Source organism: Lampetra fluviatilis, chromosome 60 (assembly GCF_964198595.1).
Source record: "Lampetra fluviatilis chromosome 60, kcLamFluv1.1, whole genome shotgun sequence".
In the NCBI taxonomy this organism is placed as follows: domain Eukaryota; kingdom Metazoa; phylum Chordata; class Hyperoartia; order Petromyzontiformes; family Petromyzontidae; genus Lampetra; species Lampetra fluviatilis.
The window spans coordinates 7,158,231-7,186,031 of NC_136334.1; the positions used below are offsets into that span (position 1 = coordinate 7,158,231).

At 57.8% G+C, this 27,801-nt stretch overlaps 1 protein-coding gene across 2 annotated transcripts in view; it reads right to left on the bottom strand.

The window, feature by feature from the left end:
• The window catches only part of LOC144950899 (inositol polyphosphate-4-phosphatase type I A-like), a 42,393-nt gene that overhangs the window by 4,531 nt on the left and 10,061 nt on the right, over window positions 1-27,801 (bottom strand). For both annotated transcript variants that reach the window (XM_078881061.1, XM_078881063.1), the window contains 18 exons: window positions 27,454-27,699; window positions 26,198-26,322; window positions 25,019-25,129; window positions 24,576-24,652; window positions 20,599-20,689; window positions 18,828-18,900; window positions 16,614-16,773; window positions 15,533-15,666; window positions 14,640-14,747; window positions 13,776-13,878; window positions 12,236-12,383; window positions 9,905-10,078; window positions 6,526-6,592; window positions 3,698-3,846; window positions 2,694-2,817; window positions 1,599-1,731; window positions 841-981; window positions 445-542 (listed from right to left, as the gene is read on the bottom strand). In XM_078881061.1, coding sequence (XP_078737187.1) covers window positions 445-542; window positions 841-981; window positions 1,599-1,731; window positions 2,694-2,817; window positions 3,698-3,846; window positions 6,526-6,592; window positions 9,905-10,078; window positions 12,236-12,383; window positions 13,776-13,878; window positions 14,640-14,747; window positions 15,533-15,666; window positions 16,614-16,773; window positions 18,828-18,900; window positions 20,599-20,689; window positions 24,576-24,652; window positions 25,019-25,129; window positions 26,198-26,322; window positions 27,454-27,699 — 2,262 coding nt within the window. The remainder of the gene's footprint in view (window positions 1-444; window positions 543-840; window positions 982-1,598; window positions 1,732-2,693; window positions 2,818-3,697; window positions 3,847-6,525; window positions 6,593-9,904; window positions 10,079-12,235; window positions 12,384-13,775; window positions 13,879-14,639; window positions 14,748-15,532; window positions 15,667-16,613; window positions 16,774-18,827; window positions 18,901-20,598; window positions 20,690-24,575; window positions 24,653-25,018; window positions 25,130-26,197; window positions 26,323-27,453; window positions 27,700-27,801) is intronic.

The following is a 27,801-nucleotide window of genomic DNA, read 5'->3' on the forward strand; positions in this document are numbered from 1 at the left end:
ACACGCACACACGCGCACAGGTACACACGCACACACGTGCACAGGTACATACACACACACGCGCACAGGTACACACGCACACACGCGCACAGGTACACACGCACACACGCGCACAGGTACACACACACACACGCGCACAAGTACACACGCTCACACATGCACAGGTACACACGCTCACACATGCACAGGTACACACGCACACACGCGCACAGGTACACACGCACACACGTGCACAGGTACATACACACACACGCGCACAGGTACACACGCACACACATGCACAGGTACATACACACACACGTGCACAGGTACATACACACACACGCGCACAGGTACACACGCACACACGTGCACAGGTACATACACACACACGCGCACAGGTACACACGCACACACATGCACAGGTACACACACACACACGTGCAGGTACGGGGAGCTACTCACGGGAGGGCAGGTAGGCGCACGCAAGCTTGTGGTAGGCACGCAGACGCTCACAGCTCTCAACACACAGCTGCTCTTGCAGAGACGTGTCCCCATGAAACCTACACGCGGAGACACGGAGACGCGCACGGACACCACGTGCAAAGACATGGAGACACTGAGACACAGAGCCACCACACACACAGAGACACTCACACACAGAGACACACACACAGAGACACACAGAGACACACACACACAGGTGGTGGGTGGGCGAGCGACGTGGTGGGTGGGGGGCGAGGTGGTTGGTGGGGGTCGAGGTGGTGGGTGGTGGAGCGAGCGAGCGAGGTGGTGGAGCGAGGTGGTGGAGCGAGCGAGCGAGGTGGTGGAGCGAGGTGGTGGAGCGAGCGAGCGACTCGCCTTTCGACAAGTGTCTGCTGCTCGTTGATGCCGATGCTGAAGAGTGCGCTGCTGACGGGGACTAAGGCCCCGTCTCTCAGGGGCTCGGGCAGCGTGCGGAACATCGCCGCGGGCAGAGGGACGCTCACCACGCAGCCCTCCCTGCGCGCACCGCACGCGCCGCGTGATGAGAGTATTGCCGCGTGTGTGCTGCGTGTGTGTGCTGCGTGTGTGCTGCGTGTGTGCTGCGTGTACTGCGTGTGTGCTGCGTGTACTGCGTGTGTGCTGCGTGTGTGTGCTGTGTGTGTGTGCTGTGTGCGTGTGCCGCGTGTGTACCGCGTGTGTACGGTATGTGTGCTGCATGTGTACTGTGTGTGTACTGCATGTGTACTGCGTGTGTACCGCGCGTGTACCGCGTGTTCGTGCGTGCATGTACTGTGTGCGTGGGCAGCGATGGCACAGCGGGTCAGCGCCACGCTGCGCTGCGAACCTGGCGACCCGAGTTCGATTCCCACTCACAGCCGTCAACACCCGTGACGATTATCTGAACCGGTGCTGGGCCTCACCTAGGTCGACTCAGCCTCAAATGAGTAGCTGGTGCGGCGTGTTAATATCGCCACTGGGGAGACAAAGGCGGCCGGGCGTGGTGCTGGCCACCCACCCCCTCGTGCGCCGTTCCGGCCTTCATCGGTGCTGCTCGCTAACAGCACTTGCCCCTACAGTCTGTTGAGGCTACGCGGGGGATCTTTATCTTTGTACTGCGTGTGCGTGCGAGTTACCCGTCCTCTGTCAGAGACGGCAGCAGGCTGTCCCCCTCGGAGCCGGGAGGCGACAGGGTGAGACGCAGGGAGACGCGGTGAGACAGGTCCATCACGGACACTGCCATGTCCTCCAGCATCGCCTGCTCATCCCCTACGCACGGAGAGAGACGGCGAGAGACAGACAGACAGAGAGAGACAGAGTGGGAGGCAGCGAGAGGAAGGCGGGTGGGGCACATTCGTCACATAGCCAACTAACACGGTATCAGCAAGGCTCGATTAGTGCGACTCGCTACTCTACGGGACGTCTGGCAAAAGCGTTAGCGAGCTGCAGCGTGCACAACATTCTCGGGCACCTGGTGTGATGGGGTACCGCAAGATAACACTACCTCGCCTGGTATGCAGGAGGTCGTGGGTTCGATCCAGACCCTGACGCCTGCTGTATATGTGGAGTTTGCGTGTCTCTCTCTCTCTGTGTGGTAAGATGTTAACTACCTCGCCTGGTATGCACGAGGTCGTGGGTTCGATCCAGACCCTGACGCCTGCTGTATATTTGGAGTTTGCGTGTCTCTCTCTCCCCGTGGTAAGATGTTAACTACCTCGCCTGGTATGCAGGAGGTCGTGGGTTCGATCCAGACCCTGACGCCTGCTGTATATGTGGAGTTTGCGTGTCTCTCTCTCCCCGTGGTGAGATGTTAACTACCTCGCCTGGTATACAGGAGGTCGTGGGTTCGATCCCGACCCTGATGCCTGCGGTATATGTGGAGTTTGCGTGTCTCTCTCCGTGGTGAGATGTTAACTACCTCGCCTGGTCTACAGGAGATCGTGGGTTCGATCCCGACCCTGATGCCTGTGGTATATTTGGAGTTTGCGTGTCTCTCCCTCTCTCTCCGTGGTGGTGTGGATTTTTCTCCGGGTCCTCCGATTTTTCCCCTCCTCGTTCAGAGTCAACGTCACCACTTTCATAGTATTTGGCTGCTGCTGCTACAAATGTCCACGTGACACGTTGCCGAGCCGTCATTCGTGATCGCCAGTTCGCTCCTGAAAACAAGAGCTCCCGTACCACAGTATCTTGGTGGGGCCTTGCACAGAGTTTGAGGATAGGTGGGTACTCACCGTAGGTGCTCAGGAGGCTCTCGAAGCACACGAGGAGGCCAGCGTGCTGCAGCTGCTGCAGGAACGCCGCGTCGCCGAGACCCGCACGCAGTCGCAGCACGCAACCCACCACCAGCGCCGACAGCTGGGGAGGGAGACAAAGACGGAGGTGTGGGGGGGGGGGAGTCATGAAGCCAGCGATCAGGGAGAGACGAGGGTTGGGGTCGCGAAGCCAGTGATGAGGATGATGATACAAAGGTGGCAGGTGAGAGGGGGGTGGGTGATCACGTAGCCACGACCACCCGCATACCGGGCAAGGTAGTTAACATCTCACCACGGGGAGAGAGAGAGATACGCAAACTCCAAATATACAGCAGCAGGCGTCAGGGTCGGGATCGAACCCACGGCCTCCTGTAGACCAGGCGAGGTAGTTAACATCTCACCACGGGGAGAGAGACACGCAAACTCCAAATATACAGCAGCAGACATCATCAGGGTCGGGATCGAGCCCACAACCTCCTGTAGACCAGGCGAGGTAGTTAACATCTCCTAGCCACCGTGGTGCTCATGAGGCGGGGAGACAAAGGTGGCTGTGAGCGGGGTGGTGGGTGTCAGTGAGCGGTGGGGTGGTGGGTGGCGGTGAGCGGGGTGGGGGGTGGTGGGTGGCGGTGAGCGGGGTGGGGGGTGGTGGGTGGCGGTGAGCGGGGTGGGGGGTGGTGGGTGGCGGTGAGCGGGGTGGGGGGTGGTGGGTGGCGGTGAGCGGGGTGGGGGGTGGTGGGTGGCGGTGAGCGGGGTGGGGGGTGGTGGGTGGCGGTGAGCGGGGTGGGGGGTGGTGGGTGGCGGTGAGCGGGGTGGGGGGTGGTGGGTGGCGGTGAGCGGGGTGGGGGGTGGTGGGTGGCGGTGAGCGGGGTGGGGGGTGGTGGGTGGCGGTGAGCGGGGTGGGGGGTGGTGGGTGGCGGTGAGCGGGGTGGGGGGTGGTGGGTGGCGGTGAGCGGGGTGGGGGGGTGTCGGTGTCGGTGGCTCACGGTGTGGGAATCGACGACGTCTCGCCGTTGGCTCAGCGATGAGCCCCAGCAGGCTTCGCTCTCCAGGGCGATCGCCAGCAGGGCCCGGCAAGCGCCATCGCACGCGGCGCACACGCGGGGCGCCAGCAGCGACACGCGTGCACGCAGGTCTGCAAAGACAAAGGTCCCCCGCGTAGCCTGTGACAGACTGTTGGGGCAAGTGCTGTTAGCGAGCACCTATGAAGGCCGGCGCGTCACACGAGGGGGTGGGTGGCCAGCACCACGCCCGGCCGCCTTTGTCTCCCCGGTGGCGATGTTTACACACTGCACCAGCTACTCATTTAAGGCCGAGTCAACCTAAGGGGAGGCCCAGGACCGGTTCAAATAATCGTCACCGCAGCGTGGCGCTAACCGCTGCACCACCGCTCCCCGTACGCAGGTCTGCACACGCAGACACACAAGACAAAGACCCCCCATGTAGCCCACACAGGCTGTACAGGCCAAGTGCTGGTAGCAGCGCCCGATCAAGGCCGGCACGGCACACGAGAGGGCGACGTGGCCCGCACCGCCACGCCCAGCCACCTGTGTCTCTCTCAAATGCTGATGTTGACGGGCTAGAAGCACAGCGTGCCCCACTGCTGCACCACAGCGTGCCCCACTGCTGCACCACAGCGTGCCCCACTGCTGCACCACAGCGTGCCCCACTGCTGCACCACAACGTGCTCACTGCTGCACCACAGCATGCTCACTGCTGCACCACAGCGTGCCCCACTGCTGCACCGCAGCGTGCCCACTGCTGCACAACAGCGTGCTCACTGCTGCACCACAGCGTGCCCCACTGCTGCACCACAACGTGCTCACTGCTGCACCACAGCATGCTCACTGCTGCACCACAGCGTGCCCCACTGCTGCACCACAGCGTGCCCACTGCTGCACAACAGCGTGCCCACTGCTGCACCACAGCGTGCCCACTGCTGCACAACAGCGTGCCCCACTGCTGCACCACAGCGTGCCCACTGCTGCAACACAGCGTGCCCCACTGCTGCACCACGGCGTGCCCCACTGCTGCACCACATCGTGCCCCACTGCTGCACCACAGCGTGCCCCACTGCTGCACCACAGCGTGCCCACTGCTGCACCACAGCGTGCCCACTGCTGCACCACAGCGTGCCCCACTGCTGCACCACAGCGTGCCCACTGCTGCACCACATCGTGCCCCACTGCTGCACCACGGCGTGCTCACTGCTGCACCACAGCGTGCCCCACTGCTGCACCACAGCGTGCCCACTGCTGCACCACAGCGTGCCCACTGCTGCACCACAGCGTGCTCACTGCTGCACCACGGCGTGCCCACTGCTGCACCACAGCGTGCCCCACTGCTGCACAACAGCGTGCTCACTGCTGCACCACAGCGTGCCCACTGCTGCACCACAACGTGCTCACTGCTGCACCACAGCGTGCCCCACTGCTGCACCACAGCGTGCTCACTGCTGCACCACGGCGTGCCCACTGCTGCACCACAGCGTGCCCCACTGCTGCACAACAGCGTGCTCACTGCTGCACCACAGCGTGCCCACTGCTGCACCACAGCGTGCTCACTGCTGCACCACAGCGTGCCCCACTGCTGCACCACAGCGTGCCCACTGCTGCACAACAGCGTGCCCACTGCTGCACAACAGCATGCCCCACTGCTGCACCACAGCGTGCTCACTGCTGCACCACAGCGTGCCCACTGCTGCACCACAGCGTGCCCCACTGCTGCACCACAGCGTGCCCCACTGCTGCACCACAGCGTGCTCACTGCTGCACAACAGCGTGCCCCACTGCTGCACCACAGCGTGCTCACTGCTGCACCACAGCGTGCTCACTGCTGCACCACAGCGTGCTCACTGCTGCACCACAGCGTGCCCCACTGCTGCACCACGGCGTGCCCCACTGCTGCACCACGGCGTGCCCCACTGCTGCACCACAGCGTGCCCACTGCTGCACCACAGCGTGCCCACTGCTGCACCACAGCGTGCTCACTGCTGCACCACAGCGTGCCCACTGCTGCACCACAGCGTGCCCACTGCTGCACCACAGCGTGCTCACTGCTGCACCACAGCGTGCTCACTGCTGCACCACAGCGTGCCCCACTGCTGCACCACAGCGTGCCCCACTGCTGCACCACAACGTGCCCCACTGCTGCACCACAGCGTGCCCCACTGCTGCACCACAGCGTGCCCCACTGCTGCACCACAGCGTGCCCCACTGCTGCACCACAGCGTGCCCCACTGCTGCACCACAGCGTGCTCACTGCTGCACCACAGCGTGCTCACTGCTGCACCACAGCGTGCCCCACTGCTGCACCACAGCGTGCCCCACTGCTGCACCACAGCGTGCCCCACTGCTGCACCACAGCGTGCCCCACTGCTGCACCACAGCGTGCCCCACTGCTGCACCACAACGTGCCCCACTGCTGCACCACAGCGTGCCCCACTGCTGCACCACAGCGTGCCCCACTGCTGCACCACAACGTGCCCCACTGCTGCACCACAGCGTGCCCCACTGCTGCACCACAGCGTGCCCCACTGCTGCACCACAGCGTGCCCCACTGCTGCACCACAACGTGCCCCACTGCTGCACCACAGCGTGCCCCACTGCTGCACCACAGCGTGCCCCACTGCTGCACCACAGCGTGCCCCACTGCTGCACCACAGCGTGCCCCACTGCTGCACCACAGCGTGCCCCACTGCTGCACCACAGCGTGCCCCACTGCTGCACCACAGCGTGCCCCACTGCTGCACCACAGCGTGCCCCACTGCTGCACCACAGCGTGCTCACTGCTGCACCACACACACCGTCCTTACCGTGTTCAGGTCCTGAACTCAGCAACAGCAATTCCAGCTCCTCCTCCACTCTGCTCAGCAACAGCCTCTAAGTACACACACACACAGAGTGAGTACACACACAGAGTGAGTACACACACAGAGTGAGTACACACGCAGAGTGAGTGCACACACAGAGTGAGTGCACACGCAGAGTGAGTGCACACACAGAGTGAGTGCACACACAGAGTGAGTGCACACGCAGAGTGAGTGCACACACAGAGTGAGTGCACACACAGAGTGAGTGCACACACAGAGTGAGTACACACACAGAGTGAGTACACACGCAGAGTGAGTGCACACACAGAGTGAGTGCACACGCAGAGTGAGTGCACACACAGAGTGAGTACACACGCAGAGTGAGTGCACACACAGAGTGAGTGCACACACAGAGTGAGTGCACACACAGAGTGAGTACACACAGAGTGAGTGCACACACAGAGTGAGTACACACAGAGTGAGTGCACACACAGAGTGAGTGCACACACAGAGTACACACACAGAGTGAGTACACACGCAGAGTGAGTGCACACACAGAGTGAGTGCACACACAGTGCACACACAGAGTGAGTACACACACAGAGTGAGTACACACACAGAGTGAGTGCACACACAGAGTGAGTGCACACACAGAGTGAGTACACACACAGAGTGAGTGCACACACAGAGTGAGTGCACACACAGAGTGAGTACACACAGAGTGAGTGCACACACAGAGTGAGTGCGCACACAGAGTGAGTACACACAGAGTGAGTACACACACAGAGTGAGTGCACACACAGAGTGAGTACACACACAGAGTGAGTACACACACAGAGTGAGTGCACACACAGAGTGAGTGCACACACAGAGTGAGTGCACACACAGAGTGAGTACACACACAGAGTGAGTACACACACAGAGTGAGTACACACACAGAGTGAGTGCACACACAGAGTGAGTGCACACACAGAGTGAGTACACACACAGAGTGAGTGCACACACAGAGTGAGTACACACAGAGTGAGTGCACACACAGAGTGAGTACACACAGAGTGAGTGCACACACAGAGTGAGTACACACACAGAGTGAGTACACACACAGAGTGAGTGCACACACAGAGTGAGTGCACACAGAGTGAGTACACACACAGAGTGAGTGCACACAGAGTGAGTGCACACACAGAGTGAGTACACACACAGAGTGCACACACAGAGTGAGTGCACACACAGAGTGAGTACACACACAGAGTACACACACAGAGTGAGTGCACACACAGAGTGAGTACACACACAGAGTGAGTGCACACACAGAGTACACACACAGAGTGAGTACACACACAGAGTGAGTGCACACACAGAGTGAGTACACACACAGAGTGAGTGCACACACAGAGTGAGTGCACACAGAGTACACACACAGAGTGAGTGCACACACAGAGTGAGTACACACACAGAGTGAGTGCACACACAGAGTGAGTACACACACAGAGTACACACACAGAGTGAGTGCACACACAGAGTGAGTACACACACAGAGTGAGTGCACACACAGAGTGAGTGCACACAGAGTGCACACACAGAGTGAGTACACACACAGAGTACACACACAGAGTGAGTGCACACACAGAGTACACACACAGAGTGAGTACACACACAGAGTGAGTGCACACACAGAGTGAGTACACACACAGAGTGAGTGCACACACAGAGTGAGTGCACACACAGAGTGAGTGCACACACAGAGTGAGTACACACACAGAGTGAGTGCACACACAGAGTGAGTGCACACACAGAGTGAGTGCACACACAGAGTGAGTGCACACACAGAGTGAGTACACACGCAGAGTGAGTGCACACACAGAGTGAGTGCACACAGAGTGAGTGCACACACAGAGTGCACACACAGAGTGAGTACACACACAGAGTGAGTGCACACACAGAGTGAGTGCACACACAGAGTGAGTGCACACACAGAGTGAGTGCACACACAGAGTGAGTGCACACACAGAGTGAGTGCACACACAGAGTGAGTGCACACACAGAGTGAGTGCACACACAGAGTGAGTACACACACAGAGTGAGTACACACACAGAGTGAGTACACACACAGAGTGAGTGCACACACAGAGTGAGTGCACACACAGAGTGAGTACACACACAGAGTGAGTACACACACAGAGTGAGTACACACACAGAGTGAGTGCACACACAGAGTGAGTGCACACACAGAGTGAGTGCACACACAGAGTGAGTGCACACACAGAGTGAGTGCACACACAGAGTGAGTACACACACAGTGAGTACACACACAGAGTGTGAACACACACAGAGTGAGTGCACACGCAGAGTGAGTGCACACACAGAGTGAGTACACACACAGAGTGCACACACAGAGTGAGTGCACACACAGAGTGAGTGCACACGCAGAGTGAGTGCACACACACAGTGAGTACACACACAGAGTGAGTGCACACACAGAGTGAGTGCACACACAGAGTGTGAACACACAGAGTGAGTGCACACACAGAGTGAGTACACACACAGAGTGTGAACACACAGAGTGAGTGCACACACAGAGTGAGTACACACACAGAGTGTGAACACACACAGAGTGAGTACACACAGAGTGAGTGCACACACAGAGTGAGTGCACACACAGAGTGAGTGCACACACAGAGTGTGAACACACACAGAGTGAGTACACACACAGAGTGAGTGCACACACAGAGTGAGTGCACACACAGAGTGAGTACACACACAGAGTGAGTACACACAGAGTGAGTACACACACACAGTGAGTGCACACACAGAGTGAGTGCACACACAGAGTGAGTGCACACACAGAGTGAGTACACACACAGAGTGAGTACACACACAGAGTGAGTGCACACACAGAGTGAGTGCACACACAGAGTACACACACAGAGTGAGTGCACACACAGAGTGCACACACAGAGTGTGAACACACACAGAGTGAGTGCACACACAGAGTGAGTACACACACAGAGTGAGTACACACACAGAGTGAGTGCACACACAGAGTGAGTGCACACACAGAGTACACACACAGAGTGAGTACACACACAGAGTGAGTACACACACAGAGTGTGAACACACACAGAGTGAGTGCACACACAGAGTGAGTGCACACACAGAGTGCACACACAGAGTGAGTACACACACAGAGTGAGTACACACACAGAGTGAGTGCACACACAGAGTGAGTGCACACACAGAGTGAGTACACACTCACTCCTCACTCACTCAGGAATGGAACTCGGGTCGCCGGCTTCGCGGCGCGGCGCAGCGCTAACCGCTGCACCACCGCTCCCCACACACACCAACTCTGATAACAACGCTCGCTCACACACCCACTCACCCATTCACGGCGTGACGCCACCCGCAGCGTGGAGCTTGTGGATGAGCCGGCGGCGGCGGCGGCGGCGGCGGCGGTTGTGGCAGAGAGTCTGGTCTCCTGGCTCTCGCTCCGCGCCAGCCGCAACACGGCATCACACACCGCTTCCCGCTCACACAGCGACACCAGCTGCTGCGTCTGTGGGGTGCGGGAGGAAGGGGGGTGTGACGGGGTGGGGGGTGAGAGTGTGAGTGGGTGAGCGCGAGTGGGTGAGTGTGAGTGGGTGAGTGAGAGTGGGTGAGTGGGTGAGTGAGAGTGGGTGAGTGGGTGAGTGAGAGTGGGTGAGTGCGAGTGGGTGAGTGGGTGAGTGAGAGTGTGAGTGAGTGGGTGAGTGAGAGTGGGTGAGTGGGTGAGTGAGAGTGGGTGAGTGCGAGTGGGTGAGTGGGTGAGTGGGTGAGTGAGAGTGTGAGTGAGTGGGTGAGTGAGAGTGTGAGTGGGTGAGTGGGTGAGTGAGAGTGGGTTAGTGAGAGTGGGTGAGTGAGCGTGGGTGAGTGCGAGTGGGTGAGTGAGAGTGTGAGTGAGAGTGCGAGTGGGTGAGTGAGAGTGTGAGTGAGAGTGCGAGTGGGTGAGTGAGAGTGTGAGTGAGAGTGAGTGGGTGAGTGTGAGTGGGTGAGTGAGAGTGTGAGTGAGAGTGGGTGAGCAATTGGGTGAGTGTGAGTGTTGTGAGTGTGAGTGCGAGTGGGCGAGTGCAAGTGGGTGAGTGAGAGTGGGCGAGCACGAGTGTGAGTGGGTGAGTGTGAGTGGGTGAGTGAGAGTGGGTGAGTGAGTGAGTGTGAGTGTGTGAGTGGGTGAGTGAGAGTGGGCGAGCACGAGTGTGAGTGGGTGAGTGTGAGTGGGTGAGTGAGAGTGGGTGAGTGAGTGAGTGTGAGTGTGAGAGTGTGAGTGGGTGAGTGAGAGTGGGCGAGCACGAGTGTGAGTGGGTGAGTGTGAGTGGGTGAGTGAGAGTGGGTGAGTGAGTGTGAGTGTGAGAGTGTGAGTGGGTGAGTGAGAGTGGGCGAGCACGAGTGTGAGTGGGTGAGTGTGAGTGGGTGAGTGAGAGTGGGTGAGTGAGTGTGAGTGTGAGAGTGTGAGTGGGTGAGTGAGAGTGGGCGAGCACGAGTGTGAGTGGGTGAGTGTGAGTGGGTGAGTGAGAGTGGGTGAGTGAGTGTGAGTGTGAGAGTGTGAGTGGGTGAGTGAGAGTGGGCGAGCACGAGTGTGAGTGGGTGAGTGTGAGTGGGTGAGTGAGAGTGGGTGAGTGAGTGTGAGTGTGAGAGTGTGAGTGGGTGAGTGAGAGTGGGCGAGCACGAGTGTGAGTGGGTGAGTGTGAGTGGGTGAGTGAGAGTGGGTGAGTGAGTGTGAGTGTGAGTGGGCGAGCGTGAGTGCGAGCCTCACTGCGAGCGGCCGCGGCGCCTAGCGGCCATGGGTGACCGGGTGAGCGCGAGTGGGTGAGCGCGAGTGGGTGAGCGCGAGTGGGTGAGCGCGAGTGGGTGAGCGCGAGTGGGTGAGCGCGAGTGGGTGAGCGCGAGTGGGTGAGCGCGAGTGGGTGAGCGCGAGTGGGTGAGCGCGAGTGGGTGAGCGCGAGCGGATGAGCGCGAGCGGATGAGCGCGAGCGGGTGAGCGCGAGCGGGTGAGCGCGAGTGGGTGAGCGCGAGCGGGTGAGCGCGAGTGGGTGAGCGCGAGTGGGTGAGCGCGAGTGGGTGAGCGCGAGTGGGTGAGCGCGAGCGGGTGAGCGCGAGTGGGTGAGCGCGAGTGGGTGAGCGCGAGTGGGTGAGCGCGAGCGGGTGAGCGCGAGCGGGTGAGCGCGAGTGGGTGAGCGCGAGTGGGTGAGCGCGAGTGGGTGAGCGCGAGTGGGTGAGCGCGAGTGGGTGAGCGCGAGTGGGTGAGCGCGAGTGGGTGAGCGCGAGTGGGTGAGCGCGAGTGGGTGAGCGCGAGTGGGTGAGCGCGAGTGGGTGAGCGCGAGTGGGTGAGCGCGAGTGGGTGAGCGCGAGTGGGTGAGCGCGAGTGGGTGAGCGCGAGTGGGTGAGCGCGAGTGTGTGAGCGCGAGTGGGTGAGCGTGAGTGGGTGAGCGTGAGTGCGAGTGGGTGAGCGTGAGTGGGTGAGCGTGAGTGCGAGTGGGTGAGCGCGAGTGGGTGAGCGCGAGTGGGTGAGCGCGAGTGGGTGAGCGCGAGTGGGTGAGCGCGAGTGGGTGAGCGTGAGTGCGAGTGGGTGAGCGTGAGTGGGTGAGCGTGAGTGCGAGTGGGTGAGCGCGAGTGGGTGAGCGCGAGTGGGTGAGCGTGAGTGGGTGAGCGCGAGTGTGGCGGGCGTCGCGTCCCTCACCGTGTCAACCAGGTGAGCGAGGTGAGTGGAGAGCTCTTCGGTGGTGAGCGGCGAGGCGGCGAGGGATGCGTGGTGCGAGTCAAAACGGAGCTTCAGCTTCCAGAGACGCTGTAGCAGAGACCTCATCTCGTCCTGCTCACCCAACACACTGGGAGGGGGGGGGGGGACAGGGTGAGAGACAGCTTTGATCACGACCTACAAGACCATCACTCAAAACTGCTCTAGAGGATTCATCTTCTTGGTTCTTTCGGTAAAGTCGCGTAGAAGGAAAATAATAAAAATAAAACATTATTAAATAATTCTCACGACGTTTCGGCCACAACGCAAGCAGCCGTCTTCAGGTGAAGAACAGGTCTGTTAAGGAGACAGAGTCTGAATGACAGACCTGTTCTTCACCTGAAGACGGCTGCTTGCGTTGTGTGGCCGAAACGTCGTGAGAATTATTTTATTATGTTTTATTTTTATTATTTTATTATTTTCCTTCTACGTGACTTTACCGAAAGAACCAAGAAGATGAATCCCTGCAGTCACGAAAGAAGCTTTAAATCGAAATTTTATGATGTTTTATTTTTATTATTTTATTATTTTCCTTCTACGTGACTTTACCGAAAGAACCAAGAAGATGAATCACTGCGGTCACGAAAGCTTTAAATTGCTCTAGAGGAGTCGTACAACCCTAGCTGCCACTGCTATTCAGTGGCCTGAAATGAAATCTATCGCTACGGATGACCAATGCGAGAAATTATCATGTATTTTGATTATTGTGTGCCAGAGGTGTGGACTCGAGTCATGAATTTGATGACTTGCGACTCGACTTGGACTTGCATAACAATGACTTTGTCCCACCTCTGTTGTGTGCTGCTGCTGCTACTACTATTGCTACTCCTGCTATTATGGATTTGACTCATGCAGCTTGCGAAGGATGCTAGGTCTAGTAATATATGTAATGTATGTCGCTATTGTTAACTTTCAATCACATTTCTTATGATCACTGTTACAATTATTTTAGTAATTTCTAGAAAGGTTTAGTTTAGGGCAGGTTTTTTTTATGTAGTATAGAGTTAGAATGACATTTTTTTATCTAAATTGCATTATGATTGTTATTGTAATCTAACAAAAAAATGGGATATTTTTTGCACGGTTTCGTACGCAGTATAAACAAATGGTGCTTTTTTCTGGAAGATTTAATTGTTTTTGTAGGGGATGGTTCAATTTGCGGACAGTAAATTATAAATCTATCTTGTCATTTTACTGTTTGTTGCGGTTGCACCCGAATCAAGAGCCGAACGGCTCACAGGGTTATTCCAAATGAATGAAACTGAAAACTGAAACGGGGGGCAAACGAGATGGAGAGAGAAGAAAGAGAGGAGGGGGGGGGGCAGAGAGACAAGGGGAGGGGTAGAATGATGGAGAGGAAGAGAGTGAGAGAAAGAGAGAGATAGCGGAGGGAAGAAGAGTTAGAGGGGTAGGTGAGTCGTGAGTCGAGGTGAGTGGAGGTGAGTGATGAAGAGAGGGGGGGGGGGTCTGTGAACCTCCTCACCCGAGGCGGGCCCCCCGTGCCATCAGACTCCGCAGCCCCCCGCCCTTGAAGCCGAGCACGTGGGCAGCGGGAGCTCCCACAGTCACCACGTCGTACGTGCAGTCTGGGGGGCACCGCACACGGACGCCTTTGTCTCCCGCGTCATCGTACTGGCGGCGTGCGACTGGGCGTGTCGTCACCGTGTCTCTGTGTGCGTGTGTCGTCACGTGTCTCTGTGTGTGCGTGTCGTCACCGTGTCTCTGTGTGTGTGTGTCGTCACGTGTCTCTGTGTGTGCGTGTCGTTACCGTGTCTCTGTGTGTGTGTGTCGTCACGTGTCTCTGTGTGTGCGTGTCGTCACCGTGTCTCTGTGTGTGTGTGTCGTCACGTGTCTCTGTGTGCGTGTCGTCACGTGTCTCTGCGTGTCGTCCCGTGTCTCTGTGTGCGTGTCATCCCCGTGTCTCTGTGTGTGCGTGTCGTCACCGTGTCCCTGTGTGTGTGTGTCGTCACGTGTCTCTGTGTGTGCGTGTCGTCACGTGTCTCTGCGTGTGCGTGTCGTCACGTGTCTCTGTGTGGCGTGTCATCCCCGTGTCTCTGCGTGTGCGTGTCGTCACCGCGTCTCTGTGTGTGCGTGTCGTCCCCCTGTCTCTGCGTGTGCGTGTCGTCACGTGTCTCTGTGTGTGCGTGTCGTCACGTGTCTCTGCGTGTGCGTGTCGTCACCGTGTCTCTGCGTGTGCGTGTCGTCACCGCGTCTCTGTGTGTGCGTGTCGTCCCCCTGTCTCTGCGTGTGCGTGTCGTCACCGCGTCTCTGTGTGTGCGTGTCGTCCCCCTGTCTCTGTGTGTGCATGTCGTCACCGTGTCTCTGCGTGTGCGTGTCGTCAGCGTACCGCGCCGCGTGTGTGCGTCCTGCACACGCAGCCGCTGCACGTGCAGGTTGATGGGCACGAAGGAGAGCGCTCGCTCCCTCCGCAGACGGCTCGCCTTGAAGTTCGGCCCTGCACAAAGGCAAAGATCCCCCACATAGCCTCAGCAGACCTTTGGGGCAAGGTGGTGCTAGCACGCACCTACGCGCCTGGTGAGCGTGGCGGTGAGGAGTGTGGCGAGTCACGGTGGTGAGCGTGGCGGTGAGGAGTGTGGTGAACCACGGTGGTGAGCGTGGCGGTGAGGAGTGTGGTGGTGGTGAGGAGTGTGGCGAGTCACGGTGGTGAGCGTGGCGGTGAGGAGTGTGGTGAGTCACGGTGGTGAGCGTGGCGGTGAGGAGTGTGGCGAGCCACGGTGGTGAGCGTGGCGGTGAGGAGTGTGGCGAGCCACGGTGGTGAGCGTGGCGGTGAGGAGTGTGGTGAGTCACGGTGGTGAGCGTTGAGGTGAGGAGCGTGGCGAGCCACGGTGGTGAGCGTGGCGGTGAGGAGTGTGGCGAGCCACGGTGGTGAGCGTGGCGGTGAGGAGTGTGGTGAGTCACGGTGGTGAGCGTGGCGGTGAGGAGTGTGGTGGTGGTGAGGAGTGTGGCGAGTCACGGTGGTGAGCGTGGCGGTGAGGAGTGCGGTGAGTCACGGTGGTGAGCGTGGCGGTGAGGAGTGTGGTGGTGGTGAGGAGTGTGGCGAGTCACGGTGGTGAGCGTGGCGGTGAGGAGTGTGGTGAGTCACCGTGGTGAGCGTGGTGGTGAGGAGTGTGGTGGTGGTGAGGAGTGTGGTGAGTCACCGTGGTGAGCGTGGCGGTGAGGAGTGTGGCGGTGAGGAGTGTGGCGGTGGTGAGCGTGGTGGTGAGGAGTGTGGTGAGTCACCGTGGTGAGCGTGCAGGCTGGTGAGGGCCTCTGTGTAGGCCTCCACTTGTTCTGTGCCCAGGGCCAGGAGGCGCTGGCGCCGCTCTTCCACCCGGGCGGGAAGTAGGGGGTCCACACTTTGCAGTAGAGAGAGCCTGGCAGGTCAAGGGGACGACAAACACACAGGGGTACAAAGACAAAGATCCCCCGTGTAGCCTTTAACGGGCTGTTGAGGCAAGTGCTGTTAGCGGGCAGCACCGAAAAGCAGGCGCAGCACACGAGGGGGTGGGTGGCCAGCACCACGCCCGGCCGCCTTTGTCTCCCCGGTGGCGATGTTTACTACGCACCGCTACACCAGGTACTAATTTGAGGCTGAGTCGACCTAGGGGAGGCCCGGGACCGGCTCAGATAATCGTCGCCGGTGTTGACCGTGAGCGGGAATCGAACTCGGCTCGCCGGGATTGTAGCGCGGCAATAACCGCTACACTACGGGATACACACACGGGGTACACACAAGTCCGTGTGCGTGTGTCTCTGTGTCTCTCCATGCCTCTACCCGTGTCTCTGCGTGCGCGTCTCTGCGTCGCTCCGTGTGTCGTGACGTTCTTACCCCGTGCCGCTACAGGACATCCGTGAAAAAGAGCTTGCGACCTCGTCGGATTCCTCCGGTGACCATAAATATTCTCATTCTGTCTCCGCGTCCCTCTGCGCGTGTCTCTCCGCGCGTGTCTCTCCGTGTCTCTCCGTGTCTCTGCCCACATCCCTCCGCGCGTGTCTCTCCGCGTCTCTGCGCATGTCTCTGCCCGTGTCCCTCCGCGCGTGTCTCTCCGTGTCTCTCCGCGTCTTTGCGCGTGTCTCTGCCCGTGTCTCTGCCCGCGTCCCTCCGCGCGTGTCTCTCCGCGTCTCTGCGCGTCTCTCCGTGTCTCTCCGCGTCTCTGCGCGTGTCTCTGCCCGTGTCCCTCCGCGCGTGTCTCTCCGTGTCTCTGCCCGCGTGTCTCTGCGCGTGTCTCTGCCCGTGTCCCTCCGCGCGTGTCTCTCCGTGTCTCTGCCCGCGTGTCTCCGCGCGTGTCTCTGCGTGCGCGTGCGATGCGAGGGAGCGCACCACGCCGACAGCTGTCGGAGTCTCATCTGCAGCAGCTGGCGCGGAACGTGGAAGGAGAGACGCGACTCGGCCATGCGCTCCTGCACCGCGAGCAGCGGCCGCAGCGGCGCCTCCACGTGGCCAGGCAAGCGGTACGTGCGCACGCACTCGTTGCAGAACACTGCCGACGAGACAGAGGCACAGTTCCCATTCCCCGCGTCGCCTGTTCGCGCAGGCGGCCGCGCCTGCCAGGGCCGCACGCGCCTCCGATAAGCGCGGACGGCTACGTACGGTGCGGAAGAAGGTTACGTACGTATGGACACGTGCGCGGACAGACACGTGTACGCGCACACACGCTCGCTGCTTCGCTCACCCACTCGCTCACTCGTTCACTGCGCTCACTCGCCCACTCGCTCATTCCTTCACCCACTCGTGCACTCACTCACTCGCCCACTCGCTCATTCCTTCACCCACTCGTGCACTCACTCACTCGCCCACTCGCTCATTCCTTCACCCACTCGTTCACGCACTCACTCGCCCACTCGCTCATTCCTTCACCCACTCGTGCACTCACTCACTCGCCCACTCGCTCATTCCTTCACCCACTCGTGCACTCACTCACTCGCCCACTTACTCATTCCTTCACCCACTCGTGCACTCACTCACTCGCCCACTCGCTCATTCCTTCACCCACTCGTGCACTCACTCACTCGCCCACTCGCTCATTCCTTCACCCACTCGTGCACTCACTCACTCGCCCACTCGCTCATTCCTTCACCCACTCGTGCACTCACTCACTCGCCCACTCGCTCATTCCTTCACCCACTCGTTCACGCACTCACTCGCCCACTCGCTCATTCCTTCACCCACTCGTTCACGCACTCACTCGCCCACTCGCTCATTCCTTCACCTACTCGTTCACGCACTCACTCGCCCACTCGCTCATTCCTTCACCCACTCGTGCACTCACTCACTCGCCCACTCGCTCATTCCTTCACCCACTCGTGCACTCACTCACTCGCCCACTCGCTCATTCCTTCACCCACTCGTGCACTCACTCACTCGCCCACTCGCTCATTCCTTCACCCACTCGTTCACGCACTCACTCGCCCACTCGCTCATTCCTTCACCCACTCGTTCACGCACTCACTCGCCCACTCGCTCATTCCTTCACCCACTCGTTCACGCACTCACTCGCCCACTCGCTCATTCCTTCACCCACTCGTTCACGCACTCACTCGCCCACTCGCTCATTCCTTCACCCACTCGTTCACGCACTCACTCGCCCACTCGCTCATTCCTTCACCCACTCGTGCACTCACTCACTCGCCCACTCGCTCATTCCTTCACCCACTCGTGCACTCACTCACTCACCCACTCGCTCATTCCTTCAGCCACTCGTTCACGCACTCACTCGCCCACTCGCTCATTCCTTCACCCACTCGTGCACTCACTCACCAACACACCGACTTACGCAAAAAGTTAAAGCTGAAGGCCCCCCCACCCCCTGGCGATGTTAGTGATGGCGTTAGTCACGATGAAATTAGTGATGGTGATGACGATGTTAGTAATGATGTTTGCAATCGTGATGAGGGTGGTGATGTTAGTGATGATGATGTTGGTAATGATGTTAGCAATGATGATGTTCATGATGATGATGATGTTCGTGATGATGTTAGCCATGATGTTAGCGATGATGGCGATGATGGCGATGATGGTGACGGTGGTGATGATGATGAGGACGATGTTAGTAACGATGTTTGCAATCGTGATGATGGTGGTGATGTTAGTGATGATGATGTTGGTAATGATGTTGGCAATGATGATGTTCATGATGATGATGATGTTAGCCATGATGTTCGCCATAATGTTAGTGAAGATGACGATGATGGCGATGATGGTGATGATGGCGACGGTGGTGACGATGGTGACGATGGTGGTGACGATGGTGACGATGGTGGTGACGATGGTGACGACGGTGATGGTGGTGGTGACGATTGTGACGATGGTGGTGGTGATGGTGACGATGGTGGTGACGATGGTGACGATGGTGATGGTGGTGGTGACGATTGTGACGATGGTGGTGGTGATGGTGACGGTGGTGACGATGGTGGTGATGATGGTGACGATGGTGGTGGTGGTGGTGACGGTGGTGACGATGGTGGTGACGATGGTGGTGTTGATGGTGATGGTGGTGATGATGGTGACGGTCGTGGTGGTGATGCCATCGCTCACTGGTCCTGAGGAACTCGTCATGGAGGAGGCTGTGGTAGCGCTTTGCCCGCCACTCGGGAATCCCACGGGGGCCCTGGACAGCGTTGGAGTGGGGGGGGGGGGGCAGCGGAGGGGGGGGGGGCGTGGGCAGGGGGGGGGGCAGTGGAGGGGGGGGGCAGCGAAGGGGAGGGGCAGGGGGGTAAGTGGTAATGAATTTGTATTACTGCAGTGTGGATAGGGTATGGGTTGTGGGTAGTGGTAGGGGTGTGGGTTACGGGGGTAGAGAGAGGGGGGGGGTAGGGGTGTGGGCTATGAGGAGTAGAGAGAGGGGGGGGGGTAGGGGTGTGGGCTATGAGGAGTAGAGAGGGGGGGGGTAGGGGCTATGAGTAGAGAAGGGGGGGGTAGGGGTGTGGGCTATGAGGAGTAGAGAGGGGGGGGGTGGGGTGTGGGCTATGAGGAGTAGAGAGAGGGGGGGTAGGGGTGTGGGCTATGAGTAGAGAGGGGGGGGTAGGGGTGTGGGCTATGAGGAGTAGAGAGGGGGGGGGGGTAGGGGTGTGGGCTATGAGGAGTAGAGAGGGGGGGGGGTAGGGGTGTGGGCTATGAGGAGTAGAGAGAGGGGGGGTAGGGGTGTGGGCTATGAGTAGAGAGGGGGGGGTAGGGGTGTGGGCTATGAGGAGTAGAGAGGGGGGGGGGTAGGGGTGTGGGCTATGAGGAGTAGAGAGGGGGGGGGGTAGGGGTGTGGGCTATGAGTAGAGAGGGGGGGGTAGGGGTGTGGGCTATGAGGAGTAGAGAGGGGGGGGTAGGGGTGTGGGCTATGAGGAGTAGAGAGGGGGGGGGGGTAGGGGTGTGGGCTATGAGGAGTAGAGAGAAAGGGGGGGGTAGGGGTGTGGGCTATGAGGAGTAGAGAGAGGGGGAGGGTAGGGGTGTGGGCTATGAGGAGTAGAGAGAGGGGGGGTAGGGGTGTGGGCTATGAGGAGTAGAGAGAGGGGGGGTAGGGGTGTGGGCTATGAGGAGTAGAGAGAGGGGGGGGTAGGGGTGTGGGCTATGAGGAGTAGAGAGAGGGGGGGGGTAGGGGTGTGGGCTATGAGGAGTAGAGAGGGGGGGGTAGGGGTGTGGGCTATGAGTAGAGAGGGGGGGGTAGGGGTGTGGGCTATGAGGAGTAGAGGGGAGGTGGGGGGGGTAGGGGTGTGGGCTATGAGGAGTAGAGAGGGGGGGGGGTAGGGGTGTGGGCTATGAGTAGAGAGGGGGGGGTAGGGGTGTGGGCTATGAGGAGTAGAGAGGGGGGGGGTAGGGGTGTGGGCTATGAGGAATAGAGAGGGGGGGGGGGTAGGGGTGTGGGCTATGAGGAGTAGAGAGAAAGGGGGGGGTAGGGGTGTGGGCTATGAGGAGTAGAGAGAGGGGGAGGGTAGGGGTGTGGGCTATGAGGAGTAGAGAGAGGGGGGGTAGGGGTGTGGGCTATGAGGAGTAGAGAGAGGGGGGGTAGGGGTGTGGGCTATGAGGAGTAGAGAGAGGGGGGGGTAGGGGTGTGGGCTATGAGGAGTAGAGAGAGGGGGGGGGTAGGGGTGTGGGCTATGAGGAGTAGAGAGGGGGGGGTAGGGGTGTGGGCTATGAGTAGAGAGGGGGGGGTAGGGGTGTGGGCTATGAGGAGTAGAGGGGAGGTGGGGGGGGTAGGGGTGTGGGCTATGAGGAGTAGAGAGGGGGGGGGGGTAGGGGTGTGGGCTATGAGGAGTAGAGAGAGGGGGGGGTATGGGCTATGAGGAAGGTCGTGATCCCATATCTCGTTCCCCCTCACCAGCAGTGGTGAGGAAGCCACCGTCTCCTCACCACTGTCGCTCGCCCAGCCTTGCAGCCTCACCTCACCAGCGCTCACTCCCTGCTCCGATCTGCAGAGACAGAGACCCACAGACTCACACAGAGACCCACAGACTCGCACAGAGACACATAGACTCATCACAGAGACAGACTCACACATAGACCCATAGACTCACACAGAGACCTATAGACTCACTCAGAGAGCCATAGACTCACACAGAGAGCCATAGACTCACATTGAGACCTATAGACTCACACAGAGACCCATAGACTCACACAGAGACCCATCGACTCACATTGAGACCCATAGACTCACACAGAGAGCCATAGACTCACACAGAGACCCGTAAACTCACAGTGACCCAGAGACTCACACAGAGAGCCATAGACTCACACAGAGACCCATAGACTCACACAGAGACCCATAGACTCACACAGAGACCCATAGACTCACACAGAGAGCCATAGACTCACACAGAGACCCACAGACTCACATTGAGACCCATAGACTCACACAGAGACCCATAGACTCACACAGAGAGCCATAGACTCACACAGAAACCCACAGACTCACATTGAGACCCATAGACTCACACAGAGACCCATAGACTCACACAGAGACCCACAGACTCACACAGAGACCCATAGACTCACACAGAGAGCCATAGACTCACACAGAGACCCATATACTCACACAAAGAGCCATAGACTCACACACAGACACATAGACTCACACACAGACACATAGACTCACACAGAGAGCCATAGACTCACACAGAGACCCATAGACTCACACAGAGAGCCATAGACTCACACACAGACACATAGACTCACACACAGACACATAGACTCACACAGAGAGCCATAGACTCACACAGAGACACATAGACTCACACAGAGACACATAGACTCACACAGAGACCCATAGACTCACACACAGACACATAGACTCACACACAGACACATAGACTCACACAGAGAGCCATAGACTCACACACAGACACATAGACTCACACAGAGAGCCATAGACTCACACACAGACACATAGACTCACACAGAGACCCATAGACTCACACAGAGAGCCATAGACTCACACACAGACACAGACTCACACACAGACACATAGACTCACACAGAGAGCCATAGACTCACACAGAGAGCCATAGACTCACACACAGACACATAGACTCACACAGAGAGCCATAGACTCACACAGAGAGCCATAGACTCACACACAGACACATAGACTCACACAGAGAGCCATAGACTCACACACAGACACATAGACTCACACAGAGAGCCATAGACTCACACACAGACACATAGACTCACACAGAGACCCATAGACTCACACAGAGACCCACAGACTCACACAGAGAGCCATAGACTCACACAGAGAGCCATAGACTCACACAGAGAGCCATAGACTCACACACAGACACATAGACTCACACAGAGACCCATAGACTCACACACAGACACATAGACTCACACACAGACACATAGACTCACACACAGACACATAGACTCACACACAGACACATAGACTCACACACAGACACATAGACTCACACACAGACACATAGACTCACACAGAGAGCCATAGACTCACACAGAGAGCCATAGACTCACACACAGACACATAGACTCACACAGAGAGCCATAGACTCACACACAGACACAGACTCACACACAGACACATAGACTCACACAGAGAGCCATAGACTCACACACAGACACATAGACTCACACAGAGACCCACAGACTCACACACAGACCCATAGACTCACACAGAGAGCCATAGACTCACACACAGACACAGACTCACACACAGACACATAGACTCACACAGACACATAGACTCACACACAGACACATAGACTCACACAGAGACCCACAGACTCACACAGAGAGCCATAGACTCACACAGAGAGCCATAGACTCACACAGAGAGCCATAGACTCACACACAGACACAGACTCACACAGAGATCCATAGACTCACACAGAGACCCACAGACTCACACAGAGAGCCATAGACTCACACAGAGAGCCATAGACTCACACACAGACACATAGACTCACACAGAGACCCATAGACTCACACACAGACACATAGACTCACACAGAGACCCACAGACTCACACAGAGAGCCATAGACTCACACAGAGAGCCATAGACTCACACAGAGAGCCATAGACTCACACACAGACACATAGACTCACACACAGACACATAGACTCACACAGAGAGCCATAGACTCACACAGAGAGCCATAGACTCACACACAGACACATAGACTCACACAGAGAGCCATAGACTCACACACAGACACATAGACTCACACACAGACACATAGACTCACACAGAGAGCCATAGACTCACACACAGACACATAAACTCACACAGAGACCCACAGACTCACACACAGACCCATAGACTCACACAGAGAGCCATAGACTCACACACAGACACATAGACTCACACACAGACACATAGACTCACACAGAGAGCCATAGACTCACACACAGACACATAGGCTCACACAGAGACCCACAGACTCACACAGAGAGCCATAGACTCACACACAGACACATAGACTCACACAGAGAGCCATAGACTCACACACAGACACATAGACTCACACACAGACACATAGACTCACACACAGACACATAGACTCACATACAGACACAGACTCACACAGAGAGCCACAGACTCACACAGAGAGCCATAGACTCACACACAGACACATAGACTCACACACAGACACATAGACTCACACACAGACACATAGACTCACACACAGACACATAGACTCACACACAGACACATAGACTCACACACAGACTCACACAGAGAGCCACAGACTCACACAGAGAGCCATAGACTCACACACAGACACAGACTCACACAGAGAGCCACAGACTCGCACAGAGAGCCACAGACTCACACACAGACACATAGACTCACACACAGACACATAGACTCACACACAGACACATAGACTCACACACAGACACATAGACTCACACACAGACACATAGACTCACACACAGACACATAGACTCACACACAGACACAGACTCACACAGAGAGCCACAGACTCACACAGAGAGCCATAGACTCACACACAGACACATAGACTCACACACAGACACATAGACTCACACACAGACACATAGACTCACACACAGACACAGACTCACACAGAGAGCCATAGACTCACACACAGACACATAGACTCACACACAGACACATAGACTCACACAGACACATAGACTCACACAGAGAGCCATAGACTCACACACAGACACATAGACTCACACACAGACACATAGACTCACACAGAGAGCCATAGACTCACACACAGACACACAGACTCACACACAGACACACAGACTCACACACAGACCCACAGACTCACACAGAGAGCCATAGACTCACACACAGACACAGACTCACACACAGACACAGACTCACACACAGACACATAAACTCACACACAGACACAGACTCACACACAGACACATAGACTCACACAGAGACACATAGACTCACACAGAGAGCCATAGACTCACACACAGACACACAGACTCACACACAGACACATAGACTCACACACAGACCCACAGACTCACACAGAGAGCCATAGACTCACACACAGACACAGACTCACACACAGACACAGACTCACACACAGACACAGACACATAAACTCACACACAGACACAGACTCACACACAGACACAGACTTACACAGAGAGCCACAGACTCGCAGACACGGAGCTGTGGCTATGAGATGATGGTCTCACCCTGGTCACCAATGACTAAACAACAAACACGACTGCAACAGTGAAGAGGTCAGATCGGGGTCAGGATCAAGCCATGGTCAGGTCACGAGCGGCCAGGTCAAAGGGTCAAAGGGTCAGGGTCAGGTGGGTGGTGTTGAGCTCACTTCAAGGGGAGGCTTAGTTTGCCTCCGCCACGCAGAAGCTCTTCCACCGAACATTCCACCTTTCCCAGAACCTTCACCTGGGCACGACAAAGACAAATGTCCCCCGTGTAGCTTCAACAGACTGTTGGGGCAAGTGCTGTTTATTATTATTTTGTTTTTTCCAGGTAAGGCGCACTGAGCTATGGGGTCGTCCATAAATGACGTCACGCACCTGGGGGGGGAGGGGGGTGGTCAGACATTTGTGACGATGTGTGACGAGAGGGGGGGGGGGTACGGCTACCCGTTTGCGACCCTGGTGCGGCCGGGTACGGGTAAGGAATCAAAACCCGTTTGCGACCTCTGATCTACAGTCAGTGATATCCAACTCGTTTTCGAGTTGGGTGTCCAAGTGCGGTGCCAGGGTGCGGTGCCAGGGTGCGGTGCCAGGGGCGGTGCTCCCTCACTCCGTCGGGGCCACTCCGATCGCGGGAGTCGCACACCGAGACGCAGATCCTCAGCGGGCGCGGAGCGGGGAAGAACGCGGCGCTCACCAGGAACTCGGGCGCACACGTCGCCTGCACCCGCCACACCGCACCGTGAACACTCACCGTACACACCCACACCATGTACACTCACCATACACACACACACTCACCATACACACACACCCACACCATGTATACTCACAATACACACCCACACCATGTATACTCACAATACACACCCACACCATACACACCCACACTCACCATACACACACACCCACACCATGTATACTCACAATACACACCCACACCATGTATACTCACCATACACACCCACACCATGTATACTCACCATACACACCGCACCGTGTATACTCACCATACACACCCACACCATACACACACACACTCACCATACACACACACCCACACCATGTATACTCACAATACACACCCACACCATGTATACTCACCATACACACACACACTCACCATACACACACACCCACACCATGTATACTCACAATACACACCCACACCATGTACACTCACCATACACACCCACACCATACACACACACACTCACCATACACACACACCCACACCATGTATACTCACCATACACACCCACACCATGTACACTCACCATACACACCCACACCATACACACACACACTCACCATACACACACACCCACACCATGTATACTCACCATACACACCCACACCATGTACACTCACCATACACACCCACACCATGTATACTCACCATACACACACACACTCACCATACACACCCACACCATGTATACTCACCATACACACCCACACCATGTATACTCACCATACACACCCGCACCATACACCCTGCAACGTGTACACTCACCATACACACCCACACCTTTCGGTGTGGTGTGTGCGGTGCGGTGTGTGGTGCGGTGTGTGGTGCGGTGTGTGGTGCGGTGTGTGGTGCGGTGTGTGGTGCGGTGTAGTGCGGTGTGTGGTGCGGCGTGGGGTAGTGTGGTGTAGTGTGGTGTAGTGTAGTGTGGTGTGTGCGGTGTGGTGTGTGTGGTGCGGTGTGTGGTGCGGTGTGTGGTGCGGTGTAGTGCGGTGTGAGTGTGGTGTGGTGTAGTGCGGTGCGGTGTGCGGTGTGCGGTGCCTCGATGGTCTCGGTGTGCGAGTGCAGCGTCCACGTCGGGGCGAGTGCTCGCCGGCAGTAGACGTAGACGCGGGCAAACGGGCTCGGGGGGCTGTCGCCTGGACCGCACGGCAACCCCCGGCAAGCTGAGCACACGGTGAGTACACACACACAGTGAATACACACACACGGTGAGTACACACACACGGTGAGTACACACACACGGTGAGTACACACACACAGTGAGTACACGGTGAGTACACACACACGGTGAGTACACACACACAGTGAATACACACACACGGTGAGTACACACACACGGTGAGTACACACACACAGTGAGTACACGGTGAGTACACACACACGGTGAGTACACACACACAGTGAGTACACACACACGGTGAGTACACACACACGGTGAGTACACACACACAGTGAATACACGGTGAGTACACACACACAGTGAGTACACACACACGGTGAGTACGCGGTGAGTACACACACACGGTGAGTACACACACGGTGAGTGGACACTACACTACACACACACGGTGAGTACACACACACGGTGAGTACACGGTGAGTACACACACACGGTGAGTACACGGTGAGTACACACACACGGTTAGTGGACACACTACACACACACACGGTGAGTACACACACACACGGTGAGTACACACACACGGGGAGAACACACACGGTGAGTACACACACTACACACACTACACACACACATGGTGAGTGGACACACTACACACACTACACACACAGTGAGTACACACACACACACACACACGGTGAGTACACGGTGAGTACACACACGGTGAGTGGACACACTACACACACACACGGTGAGTACACACACGGTGAGTGGACACACTACACACACGGTGAGTACACACTACACACACACACGGTGAGTACACACACGGTGAGTGGACACACTACACACACGGTGAGTACACACTACACACACACACGGTGAGTACACACACGGTGAGTGGACACACTACACACACGGTGAGTACACACTACACACACACACGGTGAGTACACACACGGTGAGTGGACACACTACACACACGGTGAGTACACACTACACACACACACGGTGAGTACACACACGGTGAGTGGACACACTACACACACACACACACGGTGAGTGGACACACTGCACACACTACACACACAGTGAGTACACACACACACACACGGTGAGTACACACTACAGTACACACTACACACACGCCCGCCGCTAGTCCGTGCCAACTCACCGATGCTCAACTCCAGCGCCGGGTTGCCGCCCTCCCGGGGGCCGGGGGGGTGCGGGGTGCCGGGGGTGCCGGGAGTGCCGGGAGCCCGTGGGTCGAGGCCGCGTAGGCCGGAGATGGCCGCGCGGAGCGCCGCCACGCGGACCGCCAGGGCCTCGGCGCCGGCGCGGCCCAGCGCGCGGCTCCACGCGTCGCGCTCCGAGCGACCGGAGGCCTCCAGGTACAGAGACACCCCGGGGCCTGGGAAACCTGTGGGGGGCAGCGGGGGGCAGCGGGGGGCAGAGGGGTGTGGGGGTGAGTGGGGGGAGACAGTCGAGATTACGCTCAGCCACTCACCTACCCCGCTCACTA